Here is a 27374-nt window from a genome sequence, read left to right on the forward strand (position 1 = left end):
TTTATGCCTAGATTAAAAAAAGGTGGAAAATGTCACCATTATAGACTTCCCAGCAGTCACAGTCTGAACTAATTATATTTTATTTTAAAACATTCTTTGAGCTGTTGTTTTCCTAAGCCATTTTTTATTAGTTCTCCTAAATAATATTTTTAATATTACAGTGTAATTTCCCACCAGCTCAGAAAAGTCATACTTTCTATTGAGAGGCAGAGCCCATTGCTTTACAATGTACTTAAATATATCTACTTGATTTATAACTGTTTTGATCTCTGAAGTTTCCACCAAGCAGAATCTTTTAAAAAATGGGATTGTTTATATTTAAGTTTGATTCAACCTGTGTGGTACTGGCAGCAGCATGAATGCTTATTTTTGGCAGAACTCCCTTCAACTTTTTCCCTGACTTAGTTTTTTCCATTCTTATGCAGATGCATCCTCAAGTGTCTCTCACTTGTGTATTTAATTCCAGTGTTCTTACTTAAATTTATCAGACCAGGTGTTGAATTTTATAGGCAAAACTTTTAGCAAAACATCTGAGAGACATAGATAATGTATGATCTTTACTTAAACAACAGCAGTAAAACAAAGTAAGCTTTATAAGTGTTATTTTCTTTTACAGAATAAAATGAAATGTCTTCTGCATTTCCTGTTTCTAAATCTTTTTGAGAGGAGATGAGTGCGCTTTGTTTATAAAGCTTCAAAATGTTTTGGGGTGACTTACTGCATTCTTTGTGAGCTTCTGAAGTGCCATTAAATTTATGTTGAAATTCCACTTATTAAAGTTTACTCCAAAGCCAATTTTAAGTAATTACTTCTGTTACTAAATAACAGCTAACCATGCATTTATTAAATCAAATTGATGTAAGATTTTGCTTATTAACTTATTAGCTGCTCTTAGTGACGTGTCACAGGAAAAGAAGGCAAATGTCACAGTAGTTTCGCAAATTTTGCATAAATTTTGCAAAGATCCAGAATTTAGAGAAGATTAGTTATCGTTGCTTAGGCGACTTGAAGTTCATTGCATTTTCTTTTCCCCTGTGGTTGAAAAACTGCATTTCATTATCTAGAATTGTCCAACAAATGTTCATTGTATTTTTCTTAGAGCTTATTAAACAAGTGAATTCTGGTGATATCTTCATTTTCCTTAATTCCATCTCTCTGATAGAAGTTTTGCTCCAGGTTACCTTGCCAGCTAACATTTGCAGGCATGAATTTGAAAAAAATGGCTTTCTATGACTTTGATAAATTCATTTTTCTAAACAATATAATCTCTTGCAGAAATAGTTTGTCCCAAGAATGAGACTAGGGATAAAGTTCAGTGGTGTATGGAAGTAGCTGCTGAAAGTCTCTAATTATTCTAATAGAGATTTTCCTAGTGAGGTTGTGTGTCAGACACGGCAACAGCAAAGGCATCCAGGCTGGCAGTTCTGTCAGCTATAGTGATGCTTGTGTGCTTAACAGGGCTTGTTTGTCTAGTGAAAGAGCAGGTATGATTTCAGGTGCCAACAGCTCCTTGTAACTGTGCCTGTAAGAGATTGAAACTGGTTTCTTTACAAAAGAGATGGATTTGAATGTTCAGCACTGAACAAAATCTGTAGCCAGTAAAGTTTCTTCTTCATGCATAGAAAGTCAGAAATTAGCAACAGAAAAAAAATGATCATCCAGCTTATTGCACTCTATATGCAAAATTTTTCCTCGAAGTGAGCATTATTGCCTTTGCCCTCCTTCTCTGTTGGTTTTAGTACCTTCATCCATCTTGTGTAAGTGACTTGATACGGCTCATCTGAAATGTGTGTTTGTTTTGTACACCCACCCATTTCAGCTTTTCACTGATGGACAAAAAATGTTATCTAATTAGCTGGATATTTTTCCTCTTCTAATTCTCTCTGGAATGAATTAGGCTAGTCTCCCCTTCTATTCAGCAAGAACATATTTTGTATTAATTAATATTAAGAGAAACTACTTGGAGGCTCACTGTCTCAGTGCCTACATATTCTTGGGTAAGTGGTACATGAGCAGTACCTTTTCAAACACGCATAGAGAAATGTTCAAGGTTTTTACTGAAAAGCAACCTGTTTTCCCCTCCAGTTGTCTTCTCAAATCTCGCTAACATTCAGTTATATCTTATTTTGTAAGTCAAGCTCTTTCTTAATGTTGCCTTTTGAAAATGATGTTCACTCTCCTCTCAGATCAAAGTCCATCACAGACTAAAGTGCTACAACAGAGTGGACCTAAGATAGCTATTTCTTCACAGAAAAAAATGGAAAAGGAAATGTATTATGAAATAGATTTTTTCCTAAAAATGTAGTAGCACTGATGCAACCATCAATTTTTTTTTTTTCCAGAGATTCTCTATCAATATTCTGTATCTGATATAGATGCTAGACAATGTGCAAGGAGTTATCCAGGATGCTTATATGAGTGTTTCTCAAACTACGGGGGGGCTACCCGCAGAAGATGCGAGAAGTGTTTTCTAGAAGCTGTATAGGTGTATTTAAGATAGTGCTTGCCAGGATAACTAGGGATGGGAAAGATCAGATTCAGTTGGGATGGGATTACTGGGAAGAATAACTCTGAGATTGCTAATTTATGGCATGAGCTTTATTATTGAGTACTTTGGTGTTAATTAGTCTTGGCTAGTCCACTGCTATGATTTTAGTCCAGTGGGCTCTTTTTGTTACTATGATTTTAGCATTGATGGCAGCATGATTTTTATTTCTTCAAGCTTTAGTGAGCACTGTAAGTGAGTTGGTATCCTCACATATTGTGTTTAGTCTAAATTTATGTTATCTCTAGGATTTGACTTTATTTGGTAACTGAGGTAAGTACAGGGTGAATGTAAAACTGACCAAAAGCTCACTTAAAGCAGGCTTTTCAGTAGACTCTGGAAAACTCTCTTGGCTATGCATAAAGATGATACTCCTGTTAAGAATGGAATGTTCTTATTTATGTAGTTCTCATAGCAGATGAAAGCAGATTTACTGCGTGCAGTGTAGTTTGAGCTATGTGTTCAAATACGTATGCCCTGTGCTACCACTGTGTTTCATGAAAAGTGAGAAAAATCCAGGTTTTATGTTCATTAGGCATTTATTCTTATGTATCAGATGATAACCACCTCCTATGCCACCACTCTGAAGTGTCCTAGCTCCTATCACCTCATAGGGTGATAGAGAGTCGATGCTGATGGAGATCCATTCCAGTCTGAGCCATGAGCTAAACTGGGATTGGCAGGCAATGTAAATAAGTTAGATTTTATTTCAAATTCTTCTTTCAGGAATATCTTTTCCTGTTTTCCTGTAAGCATCGGTCCAGATCTAGCCAAGTGATGCAGTTACGTAAAAATTCTCTTCTTCTACGTATGCTGTTGATGCTGGTGAAAGTTACAGCCCTGCAATTTGAAGACATTGCTCTATACTCATCATGGTTTATTGCTCCTGGGTTCCAGCTTTCCCCATGGCTGTCAGTTCCACAAAGCCTTTGAATAGACCCCACACTGACTTTGTTTGGGGGTTTTCTCCATATTTTTGCCAAGGAACATGTTGCAGCTCGTTAGGCCTGTTTGGAGCCGTTATACAACGTGTAATAGTTGAGATGGGGTAGAATGATTTTCACGTGCTCCTGGTCCCTCTCAGCCTGGGCACGTGGTGTCAAGAAGAAAGGATAAGGGGTAGACATACGTTTCACTTGGGGGAGGGAGAAAAAAGGGCAAGAGGAGTGAACATTGCAGGAGATTGGAAGAAAAAAGGCTGGGAGCAGGGCAGCAGCAACAAACTTAGCATTTTGTGGCGTAGGTGGAGTAGATCATGGGGTCCATGATCATTTTATCAGTCCTAGTAGTCTGCAGCACTTATCACTGCTGTTTCCACACAGCACTGCTCTTGTGGTATGAAAAAATGAGTCTTCAAATGGTGTTAAAACACTTTATGCAAAAGTATCCTGAAATAGGCGGTACAAAATAACCTTAATTACTGGAATGGTGACATTTGAGTGAAGTTTCATATCTTAGAATAGAAAACAGTATAGTGAACAGTGTATTTCCTTGCTATTTTTCTTAAAAAGTGATCTAATGTAAAATCAGGTCACTGATGTAAAATGAGCTGGCTCAGCTGGATGTAGACCACTGCCCACAACTCCTCCACTGAAAACAGGGAAGGCATTGCAGTATCTACACCATCTCTGAATGAGAGAAGGCTTTTCTACCCCTACTGACAGAATATGGAAACTCTATCAACGAGTACTTCATAAATATAGATGAAAACAGTACTTGCGTTTTTAATCTTTCTAGAAGATCTAAAGCATTTAAATTTAAATTTGCAGTTCAGATGATATATCCCCACTTGGCAACTGTAAAATAGGCCTTCTTTTTAATGTTCACTCCAGGGATATAGTGAGCAAAATAAGATTAAAGATATGATTTTAAAATAAGATAGGAGGTTTCTGAGTGTTGTGCTATGTAGACATGTTTGGAAATATTTGCTCCAATTTACTGAGATAAAGTTTTACTATATAGGAAAGATATCTTAAAGATGTGATTTAGGACAGTGGATGTAAATTTTGTATAAACATGTTTTATCCAGTGAAGACCAAGTATTATCTTGAATTGATGAATTTATTATCAAGACAATAATATAAATCATAGGAAAGAGAGGAGGAGAAGGCCAAAAGAATTAATCACTACAGTCCAAAGGTGAATTATTTTATATACCAAAGAAGTTTTATATTGCAGACTGTATTTTTTCACTGGCTGGGTATAAAAAAAGTGTTGATTTGCAATCCCTGCAGCATAAATAGTACATTGCTTCATCAGTCAGCAAACTTTTATTACTGTAATTATACTCAGAGGCAATAAGATTTAGGCATCTGATTTTATCCAGATGATAATTCTATATTTATTACTCAAGTTTCTAATGTTTATTTTGAAACAAGACATTCCTACGCATGCTCATGCGTGCAGGAACACTCAGAGCCTAACAGGAGTTACTAGTGCACAGCATATCAAAGAAACACGGTGTGTTTGTATTATTTTTTACATGGATCGAGTGTCTCAATTTCTAAACTATAGGTATTTCCTAGCTGGATAAAATATTTTATTATTGTTAACAGTCTCCGTTCATCATGGCATAATGAAGGATAAAGTAGGAGCAACTGCAAAACTGTTCTTTTTTGCTGTCAGATACAACTAAAAGTACCAGCAATCTGGGTTGTGTTCTAGTTATTCTGTCTTTCCCACTCCCTAGATATTATCAGCATCTTTCAGTGGGGAAGAAACTTGATATAAGCTGAGAGGAAGAAAGAGGTCTAGTGAAACTTCAAGTAGCAGAAATAAGTTTTAAAAGTCAGAAAAAAATAGTGTTCTCTTCAAAATTCTTGTGAAATTGGCCTACCATGATCATTAATTTCTGGGCTACTTGTCACCCTGGAATCGACATCAGTATCAAGTTAGCAAATACTTAGTGGCTTCAGTTGAAGCATTTTAGCTTCTTTGACTGTCCTGATTGAAAACATGATGCAATGATGAATAGCAGTTTTTTGAAAAACAAGTGAAGTTAATTTGTAAATCTCTACACAGACACTCTCTTTCAGAAATAGAGTAGCCTGGGGCAAGTATCCACAGAGGACAGGAATCCACATGGATTCACAGCTGTAGTTCACAAGATCACAGTGTCTTAGCGATCTCCAACAGTGTTATACAGCTTTTAAATTTATTGTGCCTCTCACAGTTTTGAACTTTTCATTCTATTAGTTTTCCCTTCCCATACCCTGGGATAGGTAAATAGCCTTCTGCATAGCTCTTTTTATGTACTATTGGAATTATTAATGCTTTCATTGTAAGTGAACACTATTCATGAGATAGTCATAGAGTAATTTATCTCTCTTCAACTATCAAGAAGCTATCAGGTTTAGAAATAAGCATATCTCTATTCTTTTCTCTGCATCTGTGATTGATGACAAGACCACTGATGCTGTGCTTTGTGTGAGGGAAGACGTTCTAGGGAATGCTGAGTCTGGCCAGATCTGGAGATACAGTTCTTAGTCTGTCACTTTTTGTAAGAAGATTTGGGAGGAGTGAACACACAGGATCAGATTTGAAGGAAAGAAAAAGTGGTGAGGGATTTTTCATCTTAAGCTTGGAATAGAGCTTACCACTTCATGCTGAGTTTTTTTTTTATTCCATCCTTTTGATATTCCACAATTGTGGCCCTTAAAGAAAACACTGTTATTTTAAAATATATTCTTTGTGGCTTATAAATTAATTCTGCAGTACTTCAGAACTTATTTTGGTACCTTATTCTAGTATGTATGTGGGTATATAAAGAATGTGGGGTTTGGTTAATTGTATTCAAGAAAGCTGAATTTAAAGCTGACTGGGTAGAAGCCTGGAGCTTAGGAGCCTTTCTAGGAGAATGGAGGGTTTGTCTGCATGTCTGCTTGTCACTGCTTCTTATGAGAATCATGTTCTAGTTAGTATTACAGTCTGTGTTGCCATAGTAATGGTGTTTCAAAAGTGTTTCAGCAGTCTCATTTGCGGATAGCTCAGGATCAAGAGTTTGAGGTAGAGGACTGTGGAAACTCCCTCCAGTTTTATGCATCTGTTTAAGAAAATTGAATTCCTAACAGCTACTCAATTATGCAAATGATTGTGCCAGACTACTCATAATATTTCACTGCGTATGCATGTTAAAAAGCATTTATCAATGACTGATGGAGATGTTCAGTGGAGACTCAATTATTATCTGAGATGCTGAGAGGAAAATAATTTTGGTGTCAATTAATGAAGTTCTGCAATGACGCTGGTATATCCGTATCATAGTCAAAATAGAAAATTTGCTGTACTTGCAGAAACTGAGGTTAGAAAACTAAAATTCTTAGTTTGGAAGAAAATAGAAACTTTTGCAATGAAATGCTGTTAACATTAGTAATAGATTGTAACAGTGAAATAAAGCGACAGCAGGTCTATTCACTTCTTCAAAATTTAGAAGTAAAATTATAAAACCCAAGTCCATTATAAAACCTCAAAACATACAGCTTTGCTAAAACTTTCAAAAATAAGATGCTTCATTCCTTAAGAGTAGTACATGGTGTTTCCTGGATGTCTTTACTGCAAAATTTGTTTTATCCAGTGGTACCGTTATAAGGGAGATGCTTGTCTCTGCCCCTGCCACCTGGCATGATCATGTGTGACAGGTGGAGGATGATGAAGTGCTTCATAGTGTATCCAGTTGAAATATCTGCTCTTTGGAAACAAAATATTTATAGAATTTCTTTTCTTTGAACTGCTGGAATGGAAACATTTGATGCGCGGCTCAGATTTGAACTAGTCTGAAGTAAAATCCCCAAAAGGTGCCGTGTGTATTGCAAGATCCTCAGCAGCGACTGCATCGTTCTATTGATCCGCTCTTATTGCACTGCCCTAGTTGTTTGAGAGGCCTGAATTTAGGAAATCCAAGAAGGTATTCTTTTCCTGGGTTCCTAAAATATGAATCCAAGGCTTCTTATGCCTGGGCTTTGGTTGTCTGCGGCTCCTGTGCTGGAAATCAGCAGACAACTTTCTCTTCTCCCTACAACAGCTACCTGCCTTTCTTCATTTCCACACAACCTTTCCTTTCCTCTTTTCAGTACATGTAAGAAATGATATTTTCTTTACTTTCACTGCAGCAGCAGCATCCCTTTCGCAAGCAAACCCTCCCTTTCCCTTAATGCATTCAGCAATGGAATTACCTGTTACCTTTATTATTTATTCTAAAGTAATTTCCCTTACTTTCTTACCCCAGCCCAGAAGTTCCTACTCGGCTGTTGTGCCTCTGACTACTGGTACAGAGCACAGGCAGTCCGGTACGGATGCTTTGGTTAAGTGAAGCCTAAAAAGCCTGAATGCTGTTAGTCTAGAGGCTGTGCTTAGGAAAAGACGTCTCCCAGCCCAGCGAGCCCTGCCATCTGGATGTTCTTATACCCTCCGTGCCTCTCACAGGCATCTGTCTCCCCTGACAGCATCTGGTGCTTAAACAGTTGTTCTGTGACTCTTCCAAGAGATCCTGTGCCAGATGGCAGGATCTGTGAAATGTATCCCTGACTCTCTCACTACTTGGTTTTGGACAAGTATAATCTAAACGAAAACGGCATTAAACACTTTGCATAGAGTACCTTTTAGCTAATTTGGGGTTTTTTTGCTAATTGGATGAACTCTTTGGATCAAGATTTTTATAATGTAAGTAGTAACCGCCGACTCTTATTTTTATTGCTTTGTATTGCTCCAGGCAAATATATTATTTTGATATTTAAGTAATTGGCAACACAAAGTTGCCAGTTACTAGAACAATTACAACAGTGAATCATCAAGTCAGATAATAACTTTTTGAAAAAGAGGGTAAGGGATGTAAAAGACCTCCAGATGTTTTGTTCATGTCCCTCATCAAAATCAAACACCCTGAGCAGGCTGGCCCAAACAGGTAGTATTGCTCAAATATTGATTATTAGGAATACTTCCTAGCATATCCCAAAGTGCAGTGAACTCTCTCCACTTAGTAGATGTAGTAATTTGAATTCTGCGGTGTTCCCATGACCATTATGATGAAAAGGTGAGCGAGTGGTTCTGTTTCCGTGCTGCTGTCCACATGCCTCTACAGTGAGACACGTGGCCTGCACAGACCCAAGGTGCCCAGTGGGTGTCTGGGGTTTTTCCTTGCTAGTGCAGTAACAAGGAAGGCAGCATTGAAGGTAGTAAAGATAAAATGTGCCCAAAAGCCAACTGTGATGAGAAATGCTTCATGAAGTTCATTTCACCATTAGAGAATTTCATGTAGGTAAGCATCTTCTCTTGGTAGGACCAAACTTCATCATCTGGGGTTTGGGTTTTTTTCATGGCAATTTATTCACTGAGCATGTGAAGGATTTGGGAACAGTAAGCATTATTATTGTCATGTAGTATTTTGGTTATTAAACAGCTAATATTTTAAGATTGAGCGTGACAGGAATGTACTTAGCAAAAAAGCTTTTTTATCAAAGTATGCACTGAAAATTAAAGCCAAGTGGTATTAACATGTGTACAGTTTTATACAGACTGTTGATTCTGATGCTCAGAATTCATGATTTGCTTCTCTTTAATGTTTAACCCATCTCATGGTATGAAATAGGCACGTGATTCATGACTTTCTGATTCCATGAACATTTGAAAGCCTTGTCTGTGAATAATGTGTTCGGCCAGGTGTTTGTCAAACTTCTCCGTTAACGCCTTTTAAACGTTGTTTTTGTCTATCATTTGAAAGTTTTACTGAAACCTCCTCATAGTGGGGACTGCATTCCCCAGGCAGGGCTGTAACAGAAGTGTATCAATATCTACATTGATTTTACTGTCAAAACTAAACACTAGGTATGCTCTTTTTCTGAGAGCACAATAGACACTGAGATCTCCTTATGCTATAGAAAAGGATATTTCTAAAAAAATGTATTTTAAACCATTTTTCCATATATATTGGATCAAATTATTACATGGGATTTGTTAGGGATTATGTGTGATGTTGTACCAACTCAGTGTTAATCCTTTATCTGTAGCTTTCCAGTGCTTTAACTTCTCCCTCACAGACTGTCACAAAAAATTCTGATCTTAACATGGGATAAATATTAACAAAGGAATCCTTATGAAATCAAGGGAGTTCAAAAGCTATCTTTATTTTACTAGGAATTAATTCATCTGTTTACCTGTTTTGTGTATAATCACGTAGACATAGATGGATAGATTACCTTTATCAGTCAATTCTGCTGTCATTCAACCACTGTTTACCCCAGGAGGCTGTAGTGCACTGTTACTTTCAACTCCTTTTATGCTAAATAAAATATGAAAGAGTACCTCTGGCTCCTACAGAAGCCAGATTCCTTACTTTATTTATGTTGCCTTTGGAATCTCATTCCTCCTTTTATTTAAGGGATCGGATTATACAGTTCACCCGTTTAAGCTGCACATTAGTGTTCTACCTTTTATTTTTAATTCTTTATTTTTCATGTGATCTCTCAAACCAGAGTTGCCAAGCACAGTTTAAAAAAGAAAGAGAACAGAGTAGACAACTAGCAGAAATGGTGAGCACAACGTTGTTTCCTTTTGATGATTTAGCACTTGAAGATGCGTTAGAAAATGTTTATAGTAGAAACAAAAGCAGGCATTTTGCATATTTTATCAAGACTAATTTAAAATTTGACAGGCTGTGAGAGGTGGGGTTGTTCAGCCTGGAGAAGAGAAGGCTCCGAGGAGACCTTATAGGGACCTTCCAGTACCTAAAGGGGCTACAGGAAAGCTGGGGAGGGGCTGTTTACAACGGCTACAGGGAATGTTGGCAAAGTCTTGCAGTCATGCACTACTACTGCTTTGTAACACTGTTTATGAGAATCTTTTCTAGTTCTTTTTATCCAAACCTTGGGTTTTTTGGCTAACAGATTAAGAAGTTGAAAATAAACTGATAGCTATTGCCATTATTATAAATACCTTCATGGTTCTTGATAAAATTAATGTTTTAGGGCTGTTATGTAGTGAGATCATTCACGAATCAATATGTAGCCTGTTTTCCTTATTTTGAAGTTTATTTTCTATTTTCTATCAGTAATATAATCCAGGCATTTCAGTCCAAAACAGTACTTCTTGGGTGGTAAAACTCAATAAGTATTTAGTCTCATGCCTTATAAAATTAATTATAATTGTCTTGAAATACAATGCCTGTCATAACTCATTACAATTTATGTAAATACAGTACTGAGTCCTTTAAACACATTCAAAAGTCACAGCAGAAAGTAACATCATGGTGGCCAGCTCTAGGATTTAGAAAATTGTAGGGTCCATACCAGCTTTTTCAGAACATCATCAGTTAAGCCCGTTAAAATATTGCCTCTGTAGATGATTTGGCTTTAGAGCTCCTGGTGTTTACTGACTGCAGAATATGAATTTAGTTGCCACATGTATATATAGTCAATACGACAAAAGCTGCAGAATCAAGGATTTCTCTACAAAGGTCTTTAAATTCACTGCTTATCTAAATGCACCTTAATGACATGGCATGAATCTAGAAATATTTTGGGAAGATGATTTTGGCCTCATTACATTTAATTTATAAATTCCGTTTTAAAATGTGTTCTTTCTCCTACTTGGTGGAATTTTAGAAAGAAAAATCTTTCTAATTAATCATTTTAAATGTCATTGCAAAATTATTAATAACGTTTCTAACTGGTACTTATTACCATCTTATACAACCACAGTTTTTCTTCTGAATTTGTTTTAAGAAATTAATTTTAGTGTCCGTTCGTAAGGCTTTGAGATGAGTTAGAAACAAAGAAAATAAAATTTATACTTCAAATTTCCAGCAGACTAATAGAATCCTATAAATTGTATTGAAAACAATTGAAGAATTGGAAAAATAAGTCAGATATTGTAGTATCAGTCAGAATAATACTCTTGGTGTGTTGTATATGCATTACTGCTGTGAAAGATTTCACTGCTGTGTTTGTACCTAGTGAGTCTATATAAAAGCAAGATAAAAGTGCAGGTTTGGGATTCTTGGGAAAAACTGAACTGGTTGCTTGAATTGTCAAGGATATTTGTGAAGAGAGCAGAAGTTTGAAAAATAATTCAAAAATTTCAGGGGAGTGGAAGACAGGAAGGCTTTGTCTAATACACGTTTCTATTATGCTGTTCAGTTAATGTAAAAAATATGTGCTGCAACATCAGTGCCATAAGGAGAATAAAATAACTTTGACATGAAGACAAGGATATTTTTTTCAGATGAAGGTTAGGCTAAACAATTCAGGAAATCCTTTCTGCTAGTGTCAGATCTGGTTAAAGGAGAGGATATGTGGAAACCGGTAGGAAACAATCAGAAAACAATAACTGAGAGAATGAGCATTTTTATGTTCCATCATTGGACTGGAGCAAGTCCTTAGGCAATCTCAAGTACAAGACAGCCTGTGTTTTCTCAATGGACCTTGAAGGGAATTTGTAGCTCTCTTAGTAGATTTATTTTAGTTGAAGAATGGAGTCTCGCTTTCTGCGTATAAAAGGGTATTCAGCACGAAAAGTTAGTGTAGAAGTTCCTAATGGGTAAGCTTCAAGAAAATAACAGAAAGTTAATCTCAGTAGTTAATGTGAAGAGAGACATTGTGACTGAAGACATCTAAGAGTGTCAAGAGATGAGGCTGTGGCACGTATATAGGACTGCAGATGTGGTTCTGCTTATTGAATAGACAGCAGATTTATGGAAGTCGAGCATACGGGGTAAAAGCTGAGGCCAAGAGCAGGCACAAGGGAAAACAGTCTGAAGAAAAAAGAGATATTGAGTTGGGAGAGGAATTAGTGGAAATGGAGTTTGAGATTACTTCTTTTGTCCAGAGGATGCTTTTAAAACACGTCCATGAAAAGCCAAACCACACGTTCATCTAATCAGTGCAGGCTGAGGAGATGCACAATGTAAAATCTTTGCTGTAAAAAGACACATGCAGTTCTAAATGCAGCTGGGAGCTTGGAAGCAAATTTTGAGGTTGGAAGGAAAAAAAAAAGTGAGTAGAAGTCAAAGAATGAGTAAAAGTTGTGCTTTCTAGTTGAAGCACCAAGAGAGGGTTTTTTTTAACTAACATCCAAATTATTTCAGAAGCTAAACTAATTTTTAATTCTGGAGGAAGCTTAAACAGCTATGTTCCTTTTCTTTTTAACCAGACAAATGTATGATGTAAGAACTCTCTAGGCTGTAATAGATGGGCTCACACAATGGGTGTTTGGAGTCATATTTGTGCCATCCAGTGGTTTCACTTGAGTAGCTGTACATTTCATGGGATTTATTTCCTCGGTAGTTGTGGGTATCAAGACCAGAACCCAGCAAAATTAAGCTACTGTGTTTCCTTAAACATAAATGTTATTAAAATACAGTTTTTAAAGACAAAGTAATGACTTCTAAAAATCAATTTAAAATCCTTCTGTAGTCTTATGTGTGGGATCTATAATGATTAACTTTTGTTAAAATTACTATCAGATTGAAAACAACTTAGTGTTCTGCTTTCTATCATTTTTGACAGTTACATTCAGAAAATAATCCACCAATTTTCTTAAGCCCTCTGAATTATTCTTGACTTTATTTTAAATGTAACCAGCAATTGACATTTTAAAACAGAGTTCCCACAAGAGAATTATACAGGTATTTACTTAATAACCACTATCATGATTCTTGCATCACTTCTAGATATTTGTGACAGTAATTTAGCTCAATATTCAGCTTTTCTAGGGAGAGCTGAAAAAGAAAAACACTCCACATGCAGGCAGCCTACAAGACGCTAATTTTTTTTCCACTGCTGTCTTGGAAGAGTGGCAATAACCTTTCTTATGGAAAAGACAAGTGCCCATCACCATGGTAATAGCCCTAGTCACTTGTTCTCAGCCCGTTGATATCAGTTAGCTTTGAATGACCCAGATTTTAAAGTGAGGAAGATGTGATGTGGTGTTTATTCATGCCCTTGGAACCTGTTATAGTTTCTTAATCAAATGCCTATTGTGAGAAGATAGTGGAGAGACCTGAACTTACCTTTGCAGACAGTCACAGGCATATTTAAAGTTGCAAGTAGATGCAAGGTTGTTTTAGGATGGTTTGAAAGGAAACTTTGATAACAATTTAATTGAAAGTATTAAAGGCTGTGAAACATAGGCTCTTCTGTTCTGCATCTCAAGGTACAATATACCTGAAGGATAAACTTAACACTGAATGCTAATCTCATAAAGAGAAATGAGTTCATAACTAACAAAATATTTCATCAGTTTTATTTTTAATAAAACATCTTAATTACAGAGTGCAGTTAACCCATCTGCTAAAGCAAGACTCATTCCTTTGTTTCTTTATTCTTTCTACTTCTCTTTATTCTGTTTCTTTTTAAAGTTTTAAAATGGCCATTTTTCTAAAAGCACAAAATCAGCTTTTTGTTATTTTACAAGAATTTTATCACTTGGATGTATTTTCGTTTTGAATGCCTTTGTTTATATGTAGACAGGCTATTGTGGTACATGGTTTGGGCTGATATTAGCTGTCAGGAAGAAAGAGAAGCCCGTCTTGGCAAACCCTGATTTTTATGTAAGGGAACATCTGTGAGCTCTATCTTTGTGGCGTAGCTGGATTCTCACAGCCTAAAAGAAAACTAGAATTAAAGCAAGCACATCTGTTCCCTTAAAATTTTAAGGGTTATAAATTTTGAGTCTAAGGATAAAAAATGACTTACTGGTGAACTCTGAGGAATGGTACCAACTGCTTTATCTGATTGCTGTGTTTTAGCCACAAGGTGAGTTATGGGCCCTCTTCTGCCTTCCTATTCCTGGGCTTGTGCTCAAAGGGTTTTGGTTTTTATTTTTTTTTTTGGAAGCAGGCTATTTGCCCTCCAGCTATGTGATGGTTTAATCAGTAGCTAGTGGCAGCAGAGATTTCTCAATGTTATTCAAGCTACTAAGGGATTTTCAGAGTCAGACCAGCCATCACAGCTCGAGCTACCTAGGGGCTGCAGAAAACAGCTGAGGATGTAAGCGCGTGTGTGATTAGTGGTGACATTTTGTACTGACCAGTCGTACTGCTAGCAAGTTAGCTGGCTTAAGGATATTTCAATTGTATCTTTAAAAACTGCACTATGCTACTCAGCCCTCTCTATGCGTTGCTACCATCCACACTGCTGTGGAAAGGGACGGTGTGCCCAGTGCTTGACATTTCTCTCAGCTGCTTGGTGAAAACAGAGCACTTTGCCACAGTGGTTTCTTAGGGTGTTTTTATGATTCTTCTCTGCCCCATGTGTTGGATTGGACGTGGGCTATTTGCTGCTGCTTTCTGAACCCAGTGCCTCTACCCAAACCGTGCTTCGAGGACTGTCTTTCCTCTAGGATTAATTTTTCAGAATTTATATCCTCCCTCCATTGATTAGCTGAAAACTTTAACATGGGCAAGAGCTCTGTTTGCAATGGTTCTTGGCTATGAACTAAGGAGGACAAAGAAATAGAGAAATGGGGTGTTTGGATCAACACTTTTAGAAATTATGAATATTTCTTCATGCATACTGGATAGGGTTTCGTTCAGTTCATGCCCTAGGGTGCTGCTCAGATAAACTGTCCAGTCTTAAGTGTGTAGGTAAACGCCGTGTAGGCAACATACCTGCAAAAAACACCAATAGATAGAGGTAAATACAATTCTCCATTCATAGCAGGTTTTAGTGTGTTTCAGTATATTTGATTGTCCTTGACTGCATTTAGAGGTCCTCTGCTGATACAATTATTTATGATTGCAAGCAATGCAAGTTCCTCTCATGCTTATTACATCCATTATATCTATGAAGACTACTTTGGAGCAAGGAACAAGTCCTTGTTCTGTGCAAAAGGATGTTGAGAACAATCAGAATTACCACAAAATTAATGTATTAGAACATTATATTGCTGTAGGAATTAATCTTTATTAATAAATTGTATTGTAACTTGTTTTTCCCCTGATGACTACTCTCCTCTTACTCCCCAAGGAGAGATGTCACCTAATGTCCTTGTAACTTTTTGACTCATTTCTGGGCATTTCTTAATTGGTCTGGTATTTTTATTTTTGGGAGGAAAGTAGGCTAGCTTGGCCTTACATAAAAGTCTTGAATTGTAAGGAATTTATTTTCATTGCCTTCCAGTAGTCTGTAGACAGGAAAAGAAGTCAGAGAAGAGACAATAAACTATGCCTGAACTTCACACAAGTGGGGTCAAAGTAGAAGCTGTGTTGAGATGAAAGCCGTAGGATAGACATTCAATTTTAAATGTTATGTGATGTTTTCAGATTTCAATGTGCAACTTAAACTTTGAAGTTTTTATGATTTATTCTGCAATCAGTCCCTCCTCACAGAAAGATGAAATGATGCAACTCAAGAGCCACTTGCATTCAACTAGCTAGATTCAATTAAGAGTATCAAATGCTTAACATAAGATTCTAGACAGCCACTCCCTCTCGCTGTGTTTCACTGCTTGAAAAACTGACATTTGAGTTACTTTAAAATTACTTTTGAGATTTTTAAGAAAATAGTTTAAAAACAGTTAAATACTAGGTCTTCTGTGGCAAAAAAAACCCTGGAGTTTAAAGTTGAATTTTAGTCTCTGCAACTGCAAAGCAAGTGGGCTTATAATACTCTAGTTGCTTTGGTTTGTAGTTCTGTAACGAAGATTGGAATGTGGCCTTTACCCCACTGAACTGATATTATCATCGTAAAAGTTTGGAAGCCACAAGACTGGGATGTGAACAATAGCCCAGTGCATGTGTACGCATACTTTGCCCTTCAGAATCTCTTGGGTTTTGTTTCTTTCTTTCCCAAAAGGAGAAGTTTTAATTCTGTTTTTCAGTAGGCTATACAGTTTTTCCTCTGAACCATCTCAAATAAATTATCTCTAATCAAGCGGAGTGTTTCCAATCAATTAGTTACTGCAGCCGTGTGCTTGTATTTCAGATTATTCATAGTCTGTAGGAGTTGTATAATGAAGATTTTAATAACTGAACACTTACATTGAAATGGATGCAAGCATGTCTCTTCTTATTTTGGAGAGCTGGATGTCTGTTATGCATAATATTCAATATGAAGTTGGCACCTATAAAAGCGTGCTTTAGGTTGAAAGAGTGGAAAATATGCTCGTGTTTCCTCTGTACTGATTTTCAGCATTCCCCTGGAGATTCAAATGAATCACTCATTCTTTCCAAAGACCATTCCATTTTATTACAGTCACTAATTAAAAGTTGTCCAGCCTTTCTATAAGAACACAGGTAATCACAAGTTGTATGTCACAAATTATATGAAGCCAGTCATGCACGTTTGTATACAAAATTCTGTGACCTGTAATAGCTAAAGCTTTTCCCATATTGTACTGCGTGTTAGCAACGTAGATGTCTGCAAACAGGGGAGTTATTTATTTTTCTTGAAAACTGCAACACCCAGCATATGTTGTCATTGTAATATGGGACAAAAAGGAAAACCCCATAATACCGAACTATACTGTGTTAAATGTACCATGAAATAAGTACTTTTTTTCTCTTGCTAGTTGTTCACATGAAGAAGTGCTATGTTATCTCTGTCCCTGTTAGGCAGGTTTTGTTAGATCCTAAATAAGGATGGAAGAGTGCTCTGAAAGCAAAAGGAGATGTTTAAGTATGTGACACTCACCTACTCATAATTTGAGGATTCCACGGATAACCACAGATCTCATTGGGTAGAAATGTCCTACTCTGTTCTTTGAAGATTGTCTTTTTTACTTGCAGTATATGACATAAGTTTGCCTGTCAGATAGAGCTTCTGGCATCGCCAGCAATCTCTTCTGCTCTTTAGCTCTGGCGTGCCTTTTTCCATCCTGGGGATTGAGATAGCTGCGTACTTCATCTTTTACTTTGTCGTTTCTTTTTTTCTCTTTTCTCCCAGCTTATTCTCTCACTACTTCTCTCCATCTTCCCTACATGTACATTTTTGCCTTCCTACTTGTTGCTGACTAGGGCTAAAACACTAGTCATAGAGGGAAACTGAGCTTCCAAGTGCTGTATTTCTCACCTTCTGGTAGAAGAAAACCAGCAGAACTGTGCTGAACTGCTTTTGCTCTGCCCTTAGCCCCATATGCAAAATGCATTCTGATCCGTGGCTGCTCTGTCCTCCCTTGTGCCTGGTGGTACTGCAACAGGCTGTAAATGATTTGCATGATTGGAGTGTTATGTCTTGCAGGAGGCCAGAGCTACTTAACCTGGTTGTTTTTCTGTATGTTTGTATGTGGTGGGTCTACTGTGTATTCCTGGCTGCCTGCAAAACTTTACAGCGCAGCCCATCAAAATATTTATGGACTCTTACAGTGGAAAAGGCAGCAGAGGATCCTCCACAAATATGCTGTTGCATGCTACTGCTGCATGGAAGGCTTAAATCCCGCTCCCATGTGAATTTGTCAGTGCTATCTGATTGATCCACAGCTTTCTGAGACCAGAGGAAATATTTGACACAGCTTCGCTCCACTTCAGCCAAATCTTAGATTTTCAGCAGCTTGCAGAGCTGCTTGTCGGAGGAGAAGGCAAGTCTCCTGTGCCTTGGGAGCATTTCACTTTTCCTATATGGATAGTAAGAAACATTTTTCCCTTTCCCCTTAAAACCCTTCTGGTGTGTTTTACGAGGTTACTAGAGCGATACCTCATAGCGCCTGTAGGTAATACAGTAACATATGTTGACATGAGTACGTTTCATATTATAGTCTTATTTTGTAACATAGTGAATTAAGAGACCACCTCTAAGAAACCTCCAACACCCAATATACTTTTGCAGACAACCCAATCTGTTAAATGGCTATTTTTACCAGTATTTTTGTACCAGTTCTGTGCAGGTGGCAGGATTGGCTGCTAACTCAAGCATTAGGTAGCTTTTTGAACACCGCACGGGGAAGAGTGGTTGACAGATGGTTGCGCTGTCACTGCTGGCGTGCTTGCTCTTGCCAAGAGCTTAAATCAGATAGTGGGAAGTGCTGAATGAAAACTCTTGCTTAAGCTGCAATGACTGAATTCACTGAAAATGCTCTTTATAACAAACTCTTTAGACAGTTTTTTTGGTCCAGGAATTTTTATTGATCATTCAGTATGATTACACTAATGATGTTTCTTACGGATTAAAGCAAAAAAGACTTGGAGAGGAAAAGAACAAGGATGTCAGAGGCAGTGGCACCGAGCTCACGTCTGTTCCAAACACTGTTTGTCTGTTTTACATCAAAAGAACAAACTTTTGGAGCAAAAATTATTACAGAACAGAGCTTTCACTTGCCCCCCAGGCATCTGGGCTAGTGTTTAGGCTGGAGTCATGTAATCTTTCTGTTGTGATACAGTGACTGGGTGTAGAATGGGTATTTCTCCACAGGAAATTTAAACCTAATCTCAAAAAAGTGTGAGCTTGGGGGCTGGATTAACCACCTCACACAAAGAAGGAAACTAAACCCTGGTCACTTACATATTGCAGAATATGTAGATGATGGTGCAGTTTTAAAACTGTTAATATAGGCAAATTCGATCTGTTTTGTTCTTAGGAATTAATCCTGTTTTGGTGTTTGTGCTCTTTTGTTGTGGTTTGGGGTTTTTGGTTGGGTTTTTTTGTTTGTTTGTTTGTTTTTTTTAAGAGTGATGTTTACCTTCAGTTTAAAATCTGTGAATCTTAGGTGAAAATATAGACCCTATAGCATTAGGGACATAATCCTTACAGACTGCAGGAGATTTAAGGTGCTTGTGTGTCCTCAGTGTATCCACACAGTCATTTGCAATGTTGATGGCTCTCTGTTTTCTTAAGGCATGGTTGAACAATGGCACAGGAGAGAGAGATACAGTACCATATATTTATGCACAATTTATCTGAGTTTGGGTTGACTGTAGCATGGATGTACAACCATTTAACTGCAGGTAATTAACTTGGATCAGTCATTAGCTAGGAGATCTGCTAGGCTCCATTAACGCAGGGACAGTTTGGTTCTTCCAGTACCATTCATCTCTTTTCTTTATTCTTCATTGAATCCTGAATACTTAAATTTCTAAATTATTTCTCTTTCGAGGAATATCCGCTAATGAGGAATTGATTGCATTTTCTTAGTTCAGAGAGCACTCGGGGCTGCTTGTACAGAGGTTCAGTTGTGAACCTGCTGGAGTAATTTTGAACCCAGCTACCTGTCTGAACTCAAATGCTACCTTAATTATTTCTGTATTACTTGAAAGGGAAGCTAAAATATTCAGAGAAATAGTTTTCTTATCGTTTAGCATGATCTGCATAGCTATCTTCTTATAGAGGTAACTTACTGCATTATATTATGTATGAGATGTCGCTTATCAATGGATACATTGGCACATAGATTTAAAAAATGTGGTATGGAAGGATTTTAAGAAGAAAGGAGACAGCTTAATTTGTACTGTTACATTAATGGAGGTTGCTTTAATATGTAAATGCATGCCACTACATACCTTGAGTGGGAAAAAAATGCTTCTTCATTAATCTACGAGAGAATTCCTCATCATAAGGTTAGAATAACCAGCAAACCGTGTTATACGATTGATTTTTTAGTCCTGGAAGAACCTCAGTCCCTCCACAGATAATATTTTTAAATTAAAAAAAAAAAAACCTGAAACATTTGAAGATTAAAATTTCAGGTATTGAAGTTTTTGAGGCTAGATTCTCAGTTTCTCTCGAATGCAAATAAAACGCTGTCAGTACGTGACATCAGGTAAGTTTTGGAGACACCTGGTCTGGCCTTAGTATAGGTTGCAGCATCCCATGGAGTTTTAAATTAACAACAGCTCCCCTTGTATTGCCAACATAGTCTTTTGCAAGATGCACACAAGCAGGCTCTTTCAGCCTTTTTCTCTTACACTCGTGCCTTGTGGTGCTCCTGTTTTTCTCTGTAAGGTGGCAGGAACGGGCAATACAGCGGGAGTGCTGCCTTGTGGTGTGGTTCGTCCCTCTCTTCTCCTCTGTTTTAGTCAAAAAGCTCTCCATACACCAGTTAATCTTTTTTTTAAATGACTATGTTTATGTGGTAGCTATGTGGGATTTGTGCCTAATTCTTGGGAGATTATTTGCTTTCTGCTCTGTATACTCTTAGTGCATTTGGACAGCGAGAGAAAGGCACAACGGTCAGTTCCCAGCACCACTCAGGCTCTATGCTGGCAAGTAAACCAAGCCGGGGATGTTTCTCTTGTCCTGGGGCTGAAAGGCACAGCGTGCCTCCCGTCCATATGGCTACGTTCTCGCTTTCCCAAAAGAGGGTGGCCTCATTTGGCGTGTCCCCTGGGAGGAGCCCCTGGCCTGTGCTGCCCCCTGAGCCGTGCCAAGCTATTGTCTGGGAACCAGTTAGCTGGCAGGAGCCAAATCTGTGCCAGGGAGCGGGCTGACAATGGAGCAGGGAGGGCAGGGGCATCCCAGCACAGCCTCCTTCTGCTCCTGGTACAAACACAACTGTATCAATAACGATGTTCCCTAAGTTTAGCAGCGTCTTTAAATCATGTTTAGAGTTTTCCCGTCAGCCTTTTACTCTGGGCTAATGTTAAAGTCCTATAATTTTTAAAAACTGTATTAAATGGAAAGTCACACACTATTACATCAAAAGAGAGTGCAGAGAATGGATTATGGCTGTTTTATTCTTTTGGAGGGATGCAGTAAAAGGCAGAGATAATACCTGTAGAATCATAGAATCATAGAATAACCAGGTTGGAAGAGACCCACCAGATCATCAAGTCCAACCATTCCCATCAAACACTAAACCATGACCCTCAGCACCTCGTCCATCTATCCCTTAAACTCCTCCAGGGAAGGGGACTCAACCCCCTCCCTGTAGAGGCTTTTGGTTTTGTTTTTTGATTTTTTTTTGATCTGAGAATTGTAGTATGTGTTTTTCAAACTATGCTGAAACTGAACTAGTACATATCTAAATTGAAATGCATGTATGTGTAGTTCCAGCTGGGGGGAAAAAAAAAAAAAATCCTAAGCAGATTGAAGCAAGGATATGAATCATTAGGGGAATGTCAGTAAATATTCAGATATCCTCACTATTTCTTAAATAAATGCACATTTGTTAAATATCAGATTGCATATTCCAAACACAACTTTAACTCTGTCCCTGTATCCATTCCCAGTCTTATTCTGTGGACCAGAAAACCCCTACAGTCAGTAACTCTGCATCAAATAAACTCTGAATATGAGTTACAACACAATATGGTTATGTTGGAATATTTTTACTATTTAATAACAGACAAAGTGGATATTTTATTTTGGAATCAAAGTGCTGTGGATTTATGGTTTATAAGGTTGGCAGTGTTTCTGAGTACTTTCTTTTCCAAAGTACATAAATATAAAGTGGTAAAAGTTTTGGGTTTAGCTTATAAATGTAGTTAATCATCTGTTCAAACAATAAAAAATTCTATTTATTAAAGGCCAAGATATGTTAGGGGTTTTCGTTTTTCTTTTTTACAAGAGACTCATTTAAGTCAACTGCATGGAATGAATAGACAGTGCGTATCACAATGGTTTGGAGGGGATCGTGGCACACCAGTCGATCATGTGGAACCTCAGTCGTTAATGCCTCCGAGTCTTATTTAAAGGTCACAGTCTTTTTTAAGGACTTTGTGGATGAGGGGAAGAACTATTTGTGTTTGATCCATCCAGTGCGTGCATGGATATGCTCTCCCTGACTAGCGTGCTGAAGTTTGTTCTCTGCTTGGAATTTGCAGCACTGAGCAGTGGGTGGGCAATAACGTGCAAGAGCTCTTGTGGGCTCCATAAGGATTTGTATTGATTGCTCTGTTCTTAAATCCTGTTTTTTATCGTGGTTACAATATATGCAAACATGCCAGGCAATTAGACATGTGAAGACCTGGTTCTGCTTGATTATTTGACTTCCTGCAGCTAATAATGAGATTTTTGAAAGATTTAGTGCTATGCTATTGAATATAAAAGAGGATCAGAGACCTGTATGTGCAATGGAGTTAGGTGTGGTAGACTACATTTGTCCTGGCATCCTTGTTGGAGCCTCCCTGTAGGCATTATCAGCTGTAATCAGTGCTGTTGCCAGAAATAACAATACAGTGTCAGAAACTTGGGTGTTTTAAGGATATAGCCGGGGGACTTGACGTATTCACTTATTTGTTTAACTTTAAATTAATAAAGACCCACAAGATTCTTTTTCTTTCCTGAGTTGTTGTTGAATTCTGTCATTTAAATTCTTTGTATAATTAGTCATAAACGCTGCTGACATCCAAGTTACCTATAACTACTTAGGAAAAAGTTAAGTATCATTGTGGCACATTGAATATATCCACGTATGTGCACAGTAGTGGCCTCAAATGAAATAAATTCCCAGCAGGAATGAGAGGAGAGGAAACTATACTTAATATGCGACTGAACTATTGTGTCAGTCAGTGTTATGCCTACACTTTGAACAATGTGTTCTCTTTCAATTGTTAAAATTTCTTTTTCTGATAATAAGGACTAGAAAGGATCGACAAAAGTTATAAATTGTGCATTAGCTACGATCATTGCATATTGCAATAATGGTTCTTAGCATCAGAGTGAGTTTCCATTCTCTGTAAGACACGGAGTATACAGCAATTTTGAAATTCCTGGAAGAGTCCAGTATTTTGCATTATTTACTATCTCTTTCCAGTAAGACTGTGGCTGTGGGAATAAAGCAAGCTAAAATCAGCACACACTTGACCTTTGTGGCTCTGATTTCTCCTACAGCCAGAGGCTGGCTCATGGGGCCAGTTGCTGGATGCTGTTCAATGAGTGGGTGACCCTGAGATCAGAGTAGGACAGTGTTACCAGGAAGGATTAACAGCATCAATCTAAAAATTAGTAACCCTTATGATAAATGCTTTGAAGGATTGCGCTGTTGAATGCTTCATGCACATGCTTTATGATGTCATTCAACCATCAATAGTAACTGTATAAAATTAAGAAAATATTTTCTATTACCTTTGTTATCTTAAGTAAGATAACTTATATTCACTTAAAGAATACAGTTCTGGTTATTCTCCAAAAAACAGACTCACAAGGACCGATCCTGTCTGACAGTTTGTTGTTCCTGCCATTGTGTTGATTGATTCTAAGACAGAAAGGAACCAGTAGGTTTCCTGAGTATTTATTATAATAGTATTAATAATCAGATTATTAGAAGTCAAGTAATTGTATAGCTGACAAAAGCATTTTAATTTGTGCTGCTTAATTTTTGTGTTTCTCTTTTTGAACAAATTGCAATTCATGAGTCGATTTCATTGTGGTTTGTAGGCTGCTTCTGCATGCAGGTTTCTGTGCACGTTACTGTACCACATTGCCTGTGTTACAAATACTCATAATTTGCAACAAGTCTTTCCTTCAGAATATGACTAAAGCCTTAGGTTTAGCTTTAGAAAAAAGGATTTTTTTTCAGTCTAAAGGAATCTTACAGTGTCACTTCCAATCTCTTCTGTGAAAGTTAAATTTCTTTCTCTTGCTTCCTTTTGTGTTCAAAAACTTGAATAATTTATTACTGCGAAGGAATGTGTACTGAATCCAGTAACCAACAGAGGATGTGGAAAGATTTATTGAGAGAAACGTTAAGAGCATTCCTGGCCAGGTGTATTTTTTTTCTTCTTTTTGTGAAATTGGAAAAAATTGATATCCACCTCCTGCCAACTTCAGATGTGGCTGGAAGCCCATTGGGAAACAATGTCTGTGATTGTGAAGTGCTTTGCGAGACAAACTGAACAAAAAAAGCGATGAGGAGCACAAAGAGATTGGCACTGCTGAATATCAAGAAATGCGTTGCGAGATCTTGAAAGCAAGTGCAGTGTTTGCCGTCTGCGTGGGTGTGTGCATATGACTTCCGCTCTCCTTCTGCATTATGCAGCAATTTATACCCGTGGGAAATGAGGGAGTGAAACCCCTGCCAGACTCAAGTTCCTTTTTACATCCTCAGTCTGATGACAAAAGGTACTGGAGGAGCAGGACCTCCGAGGTCTCTCCTCCACTCCTTGCTTAACCGAATGGGAGGTATCACTCAGTAAGCAGTAAGACGCAGCTGTCAGGAACATTTTTACTCTGAGACAATTTTTTTAAACGACTAATGAATAATTTTGCTTCATATTAGAGTGTATAACATGAACATTAGAGGAGTGCGATCTTTTGGGAGTTTACCAGTGGTAAGAACTTAACTCATTTGATAGTTTTTTAGGATAAGAATCCAGTCACATGCTAATATAATTTTTCCAGGAATGACAAAAGAATTAGGTGTACACTATCTATTTTTAATTCTATCCATTTACTTCTGAAGTATTTTTTCCTTTTATTTACATAAAGCACAAAGTTAAAAAGAGCATTATAAAATATAATGCTGTGTGGGTGGATGAGGTGCTAAGGGACATGGTTTAGTGTTTGATAGGAATGGTTGGACTCGATGATCCGGTGGGTCTCTTCCAACCTGGTTATTCTATGATTCTATGTTTTAGAGTGTCCCAGTGTTTTCTCATCAATTTTTCCTTCAACTCCGACTTCTTAGTCTCCAGCTCTCCTTTGTAGTAGTTGAACAGGTAGGTCCCCTCAGCAGTTGCCTTATTCCTTAGAAAGGAGTGATTAACATGCTATTGTATAAGTTGTTGAAACTGTTTCCTCTTTCTCTATTAATCTGAGTGTCTTAAACATACCATCTACAAATTATTCCTTGATGTGGCGTCTCAGAAAAGTAGCGGTGAAAAGATATGGAATCAAACTGCCCCATCTGCCTGCTCTAGGCAGGAACCTGTGCCTGCATCCTATTTTTCACATATGTGGGTCTCATGTCACAGGACCCTAATGATGGAGTTTCCGTGATCTATCCAATAATCTGTTCCATTGAACACCAGTCCTTACTGTTAAAACACTTCTGTGACTTTATATCCCAGCTTAAGTTCCATTAAGCCTGTTGCTTCCAGTTTTATCCCTTGGGGATACAGAGAACAGGTCTTGCTTTCTCTTTGTATCTTCTCTTCTGTATTTGAAACTTTTCTAGATTCTCCCTAGAGTTTTTTAGACCTTACTTTTTCTCTGTTGCTTCACAGAAATTCTTCCTTCCTCTTTCCTTCCACTTTCAGAAGTGTCTGTGCCTGGCTATACCTATTGATACTTTCCCAGGATGCAAATGAAAATATTACTGCTAGTAAGAGGCTAACTTTTTATGGTCGATACAGTTATGAGAACTTGGCAGTCAGACTCTCAGTTGTGAGTTGGAGAGCTCTGTTAGAACCACAGAATCAAAATCTCATTTTGTTTCTTCTCCCTGTGTTGGTCTTTATATTTGCCTATCAAAGCCAGACTGCTTTTTAAAGTAATTTTGATACAGAGATCAGCCTATGAAGTCCCAGTGCTTAAATGCCTTCAAGAGTTGAATTAGCTTGTAGACTATAGATGGGATTCAGCAGGTGCTTAGGTTTACAGGTCTTTAACTGTGCTACTCTATTAAATCTTCCCTTTTGTTCCAGAGTTTTTTGAGCCCAACATTCTGACTATATTTTAGACTTTAAAAATCAGTTAGGAAGGAGCTGATATGTTGAAGCTTTTGTTTTGGCAGTCTCTGGGTAGGTGGCATTAATTCTAGCAGTGAAAATAAATTCCATTTTAAAGAAGAGTTCTGCTTTTTAAATTGTCATGTAGATTGGAAAATGGATATTACTATGAAATTGTTTTTCTTTAAAATATAAGTTTTAGTAGTTCTTCTAATAAATGCAAATAAATATTTGGAGTTTTTTCAACAGTCATGTGGTAATTTGCATACTTGAAAATTGATTTTAAATATTTACTTTTTCCATTTTTGTTAACATATTGTTTTCCCTGCTCCTTTTTTTTCTTTCCCCCCAGGACCATTTGCTGCTTCAGGAGAGAGTAAATTCTGCTGCTGCTCTTATCATGGCATTAATAAAGGACAGAAACCCAGAGATGGTCGGCCAGCTGCTGGTAGCATAAGAGTATGGATTTTGTGTAGCTTTTGGAAGTGTTTCAGTTTCATCATACAGTCACAAAAGGTCTTGAGTAATTTTACCCTTTGGTGAAAACTCTGGATTTATGGTATTTACTATTAAGATCTTTTTAACAATGTATTTTTTTTATACTTAAAAAATGCAAGTCTGATATTATATATAAGGTGTAAAATGAAATACAAATTATTCTGAGATACACTGAGTACATACTGTGAGGAATGATACTGAAACATATTTTTGTGAGGTACTGATTGTTTAAAAAGGTACCTAGAACACACCAAAGCATTCATGCGGAGCTATCTTTAACCCATGTGTGTATGTTATAATTAATTTTATTTCAGATAAAATAATCCGAAAGCACAACTCATCTTCTTGGTATGAAATTATTTAAAAATTGCTGCTGTACCTGGCTGTAGCACTCCATAGCGCTGCGCTTCTTCCAGTACCTATGTGCCATCATCCTGAATCAGCTCCAGTAGGTCTGCTGAGTCCTTGTATTACACGTGCTCTTTGTGTTTGCATGTTTGTGTTCTATATGCATGATGTGCATATGCATGCTGAAAGGAAGGGGAAAGGATTAAGACTGAAAAAAATGTTTTGCAACCCTATCTATAGGTAATGGAGAAATAGGGAGATTCTCTTAGCTCATGTACAAGAATACAATTTTCATTTCTTGCTGGTTACCATACGTATGTATTAAAGAGCAGTGAAGAGGAATAGATGTTATGAGTTCAACTATATGGTACATTCAAGTGTGGAAGGTTGGGACAGGAGAGTAAAATGGTGAATGGTTATTATGTGGAGTATCTCCAGGTATCTGAAACGCTAAAAGCAATACAAGGGAAGGACTGTCCCTGAAGGCACCTGTCCCTCCCCTACACATCAGACTCA

At 37.5% G+C, this 27374-nt stretch overlaps 1 protein-coding gene across 6 annotated transcripts in view; it reads left to right on the forward strand.

Annotated features, from left to right (window-relative positions):
• CRPPA (CDP-L-ribitol pyrophosphorylase A) overlaps positions 1-26848 on the forward strand; it is an 89458-nt gene extending 62610 nt beyond the window's left edge. For all 6 annotated transcript variants that reach the window (XM_069860347.1, XM_069860353.1, XM_069860349.1 and 3 more), the window contains one exon: positions 26365-26848. In XM_069860347.1, coding sequence (XP_069716448.1) covers positions 26365-26469 — 105 coding nt within the window. In that variant the 3' untranslated portion in view covers positions 26470-26848. The remainder of the gene's footprint in view (positions 1-26364) is intronic.
• Positions 26849-27374: the final 526 nt, after the last annotated feature.

Source organism: Phaenicophaeus curvirostris, chromosome 6, assembly GCF_032191515.1.
Source record: "Phaenicophaeus curvirostris isolate KB17595 chromosome 6, BPBGC_Pcur_1.0, whole genome shotgun sequence".
In the NCBI taxonomy this organism is placed as follows: domain Eukaryota; kingdom Metazoa; phylum Chordata; class Aves; order Cuculiformes; family Cuculidae; genus Phaenicophaeus; species Phaenicophaeus curvirostris.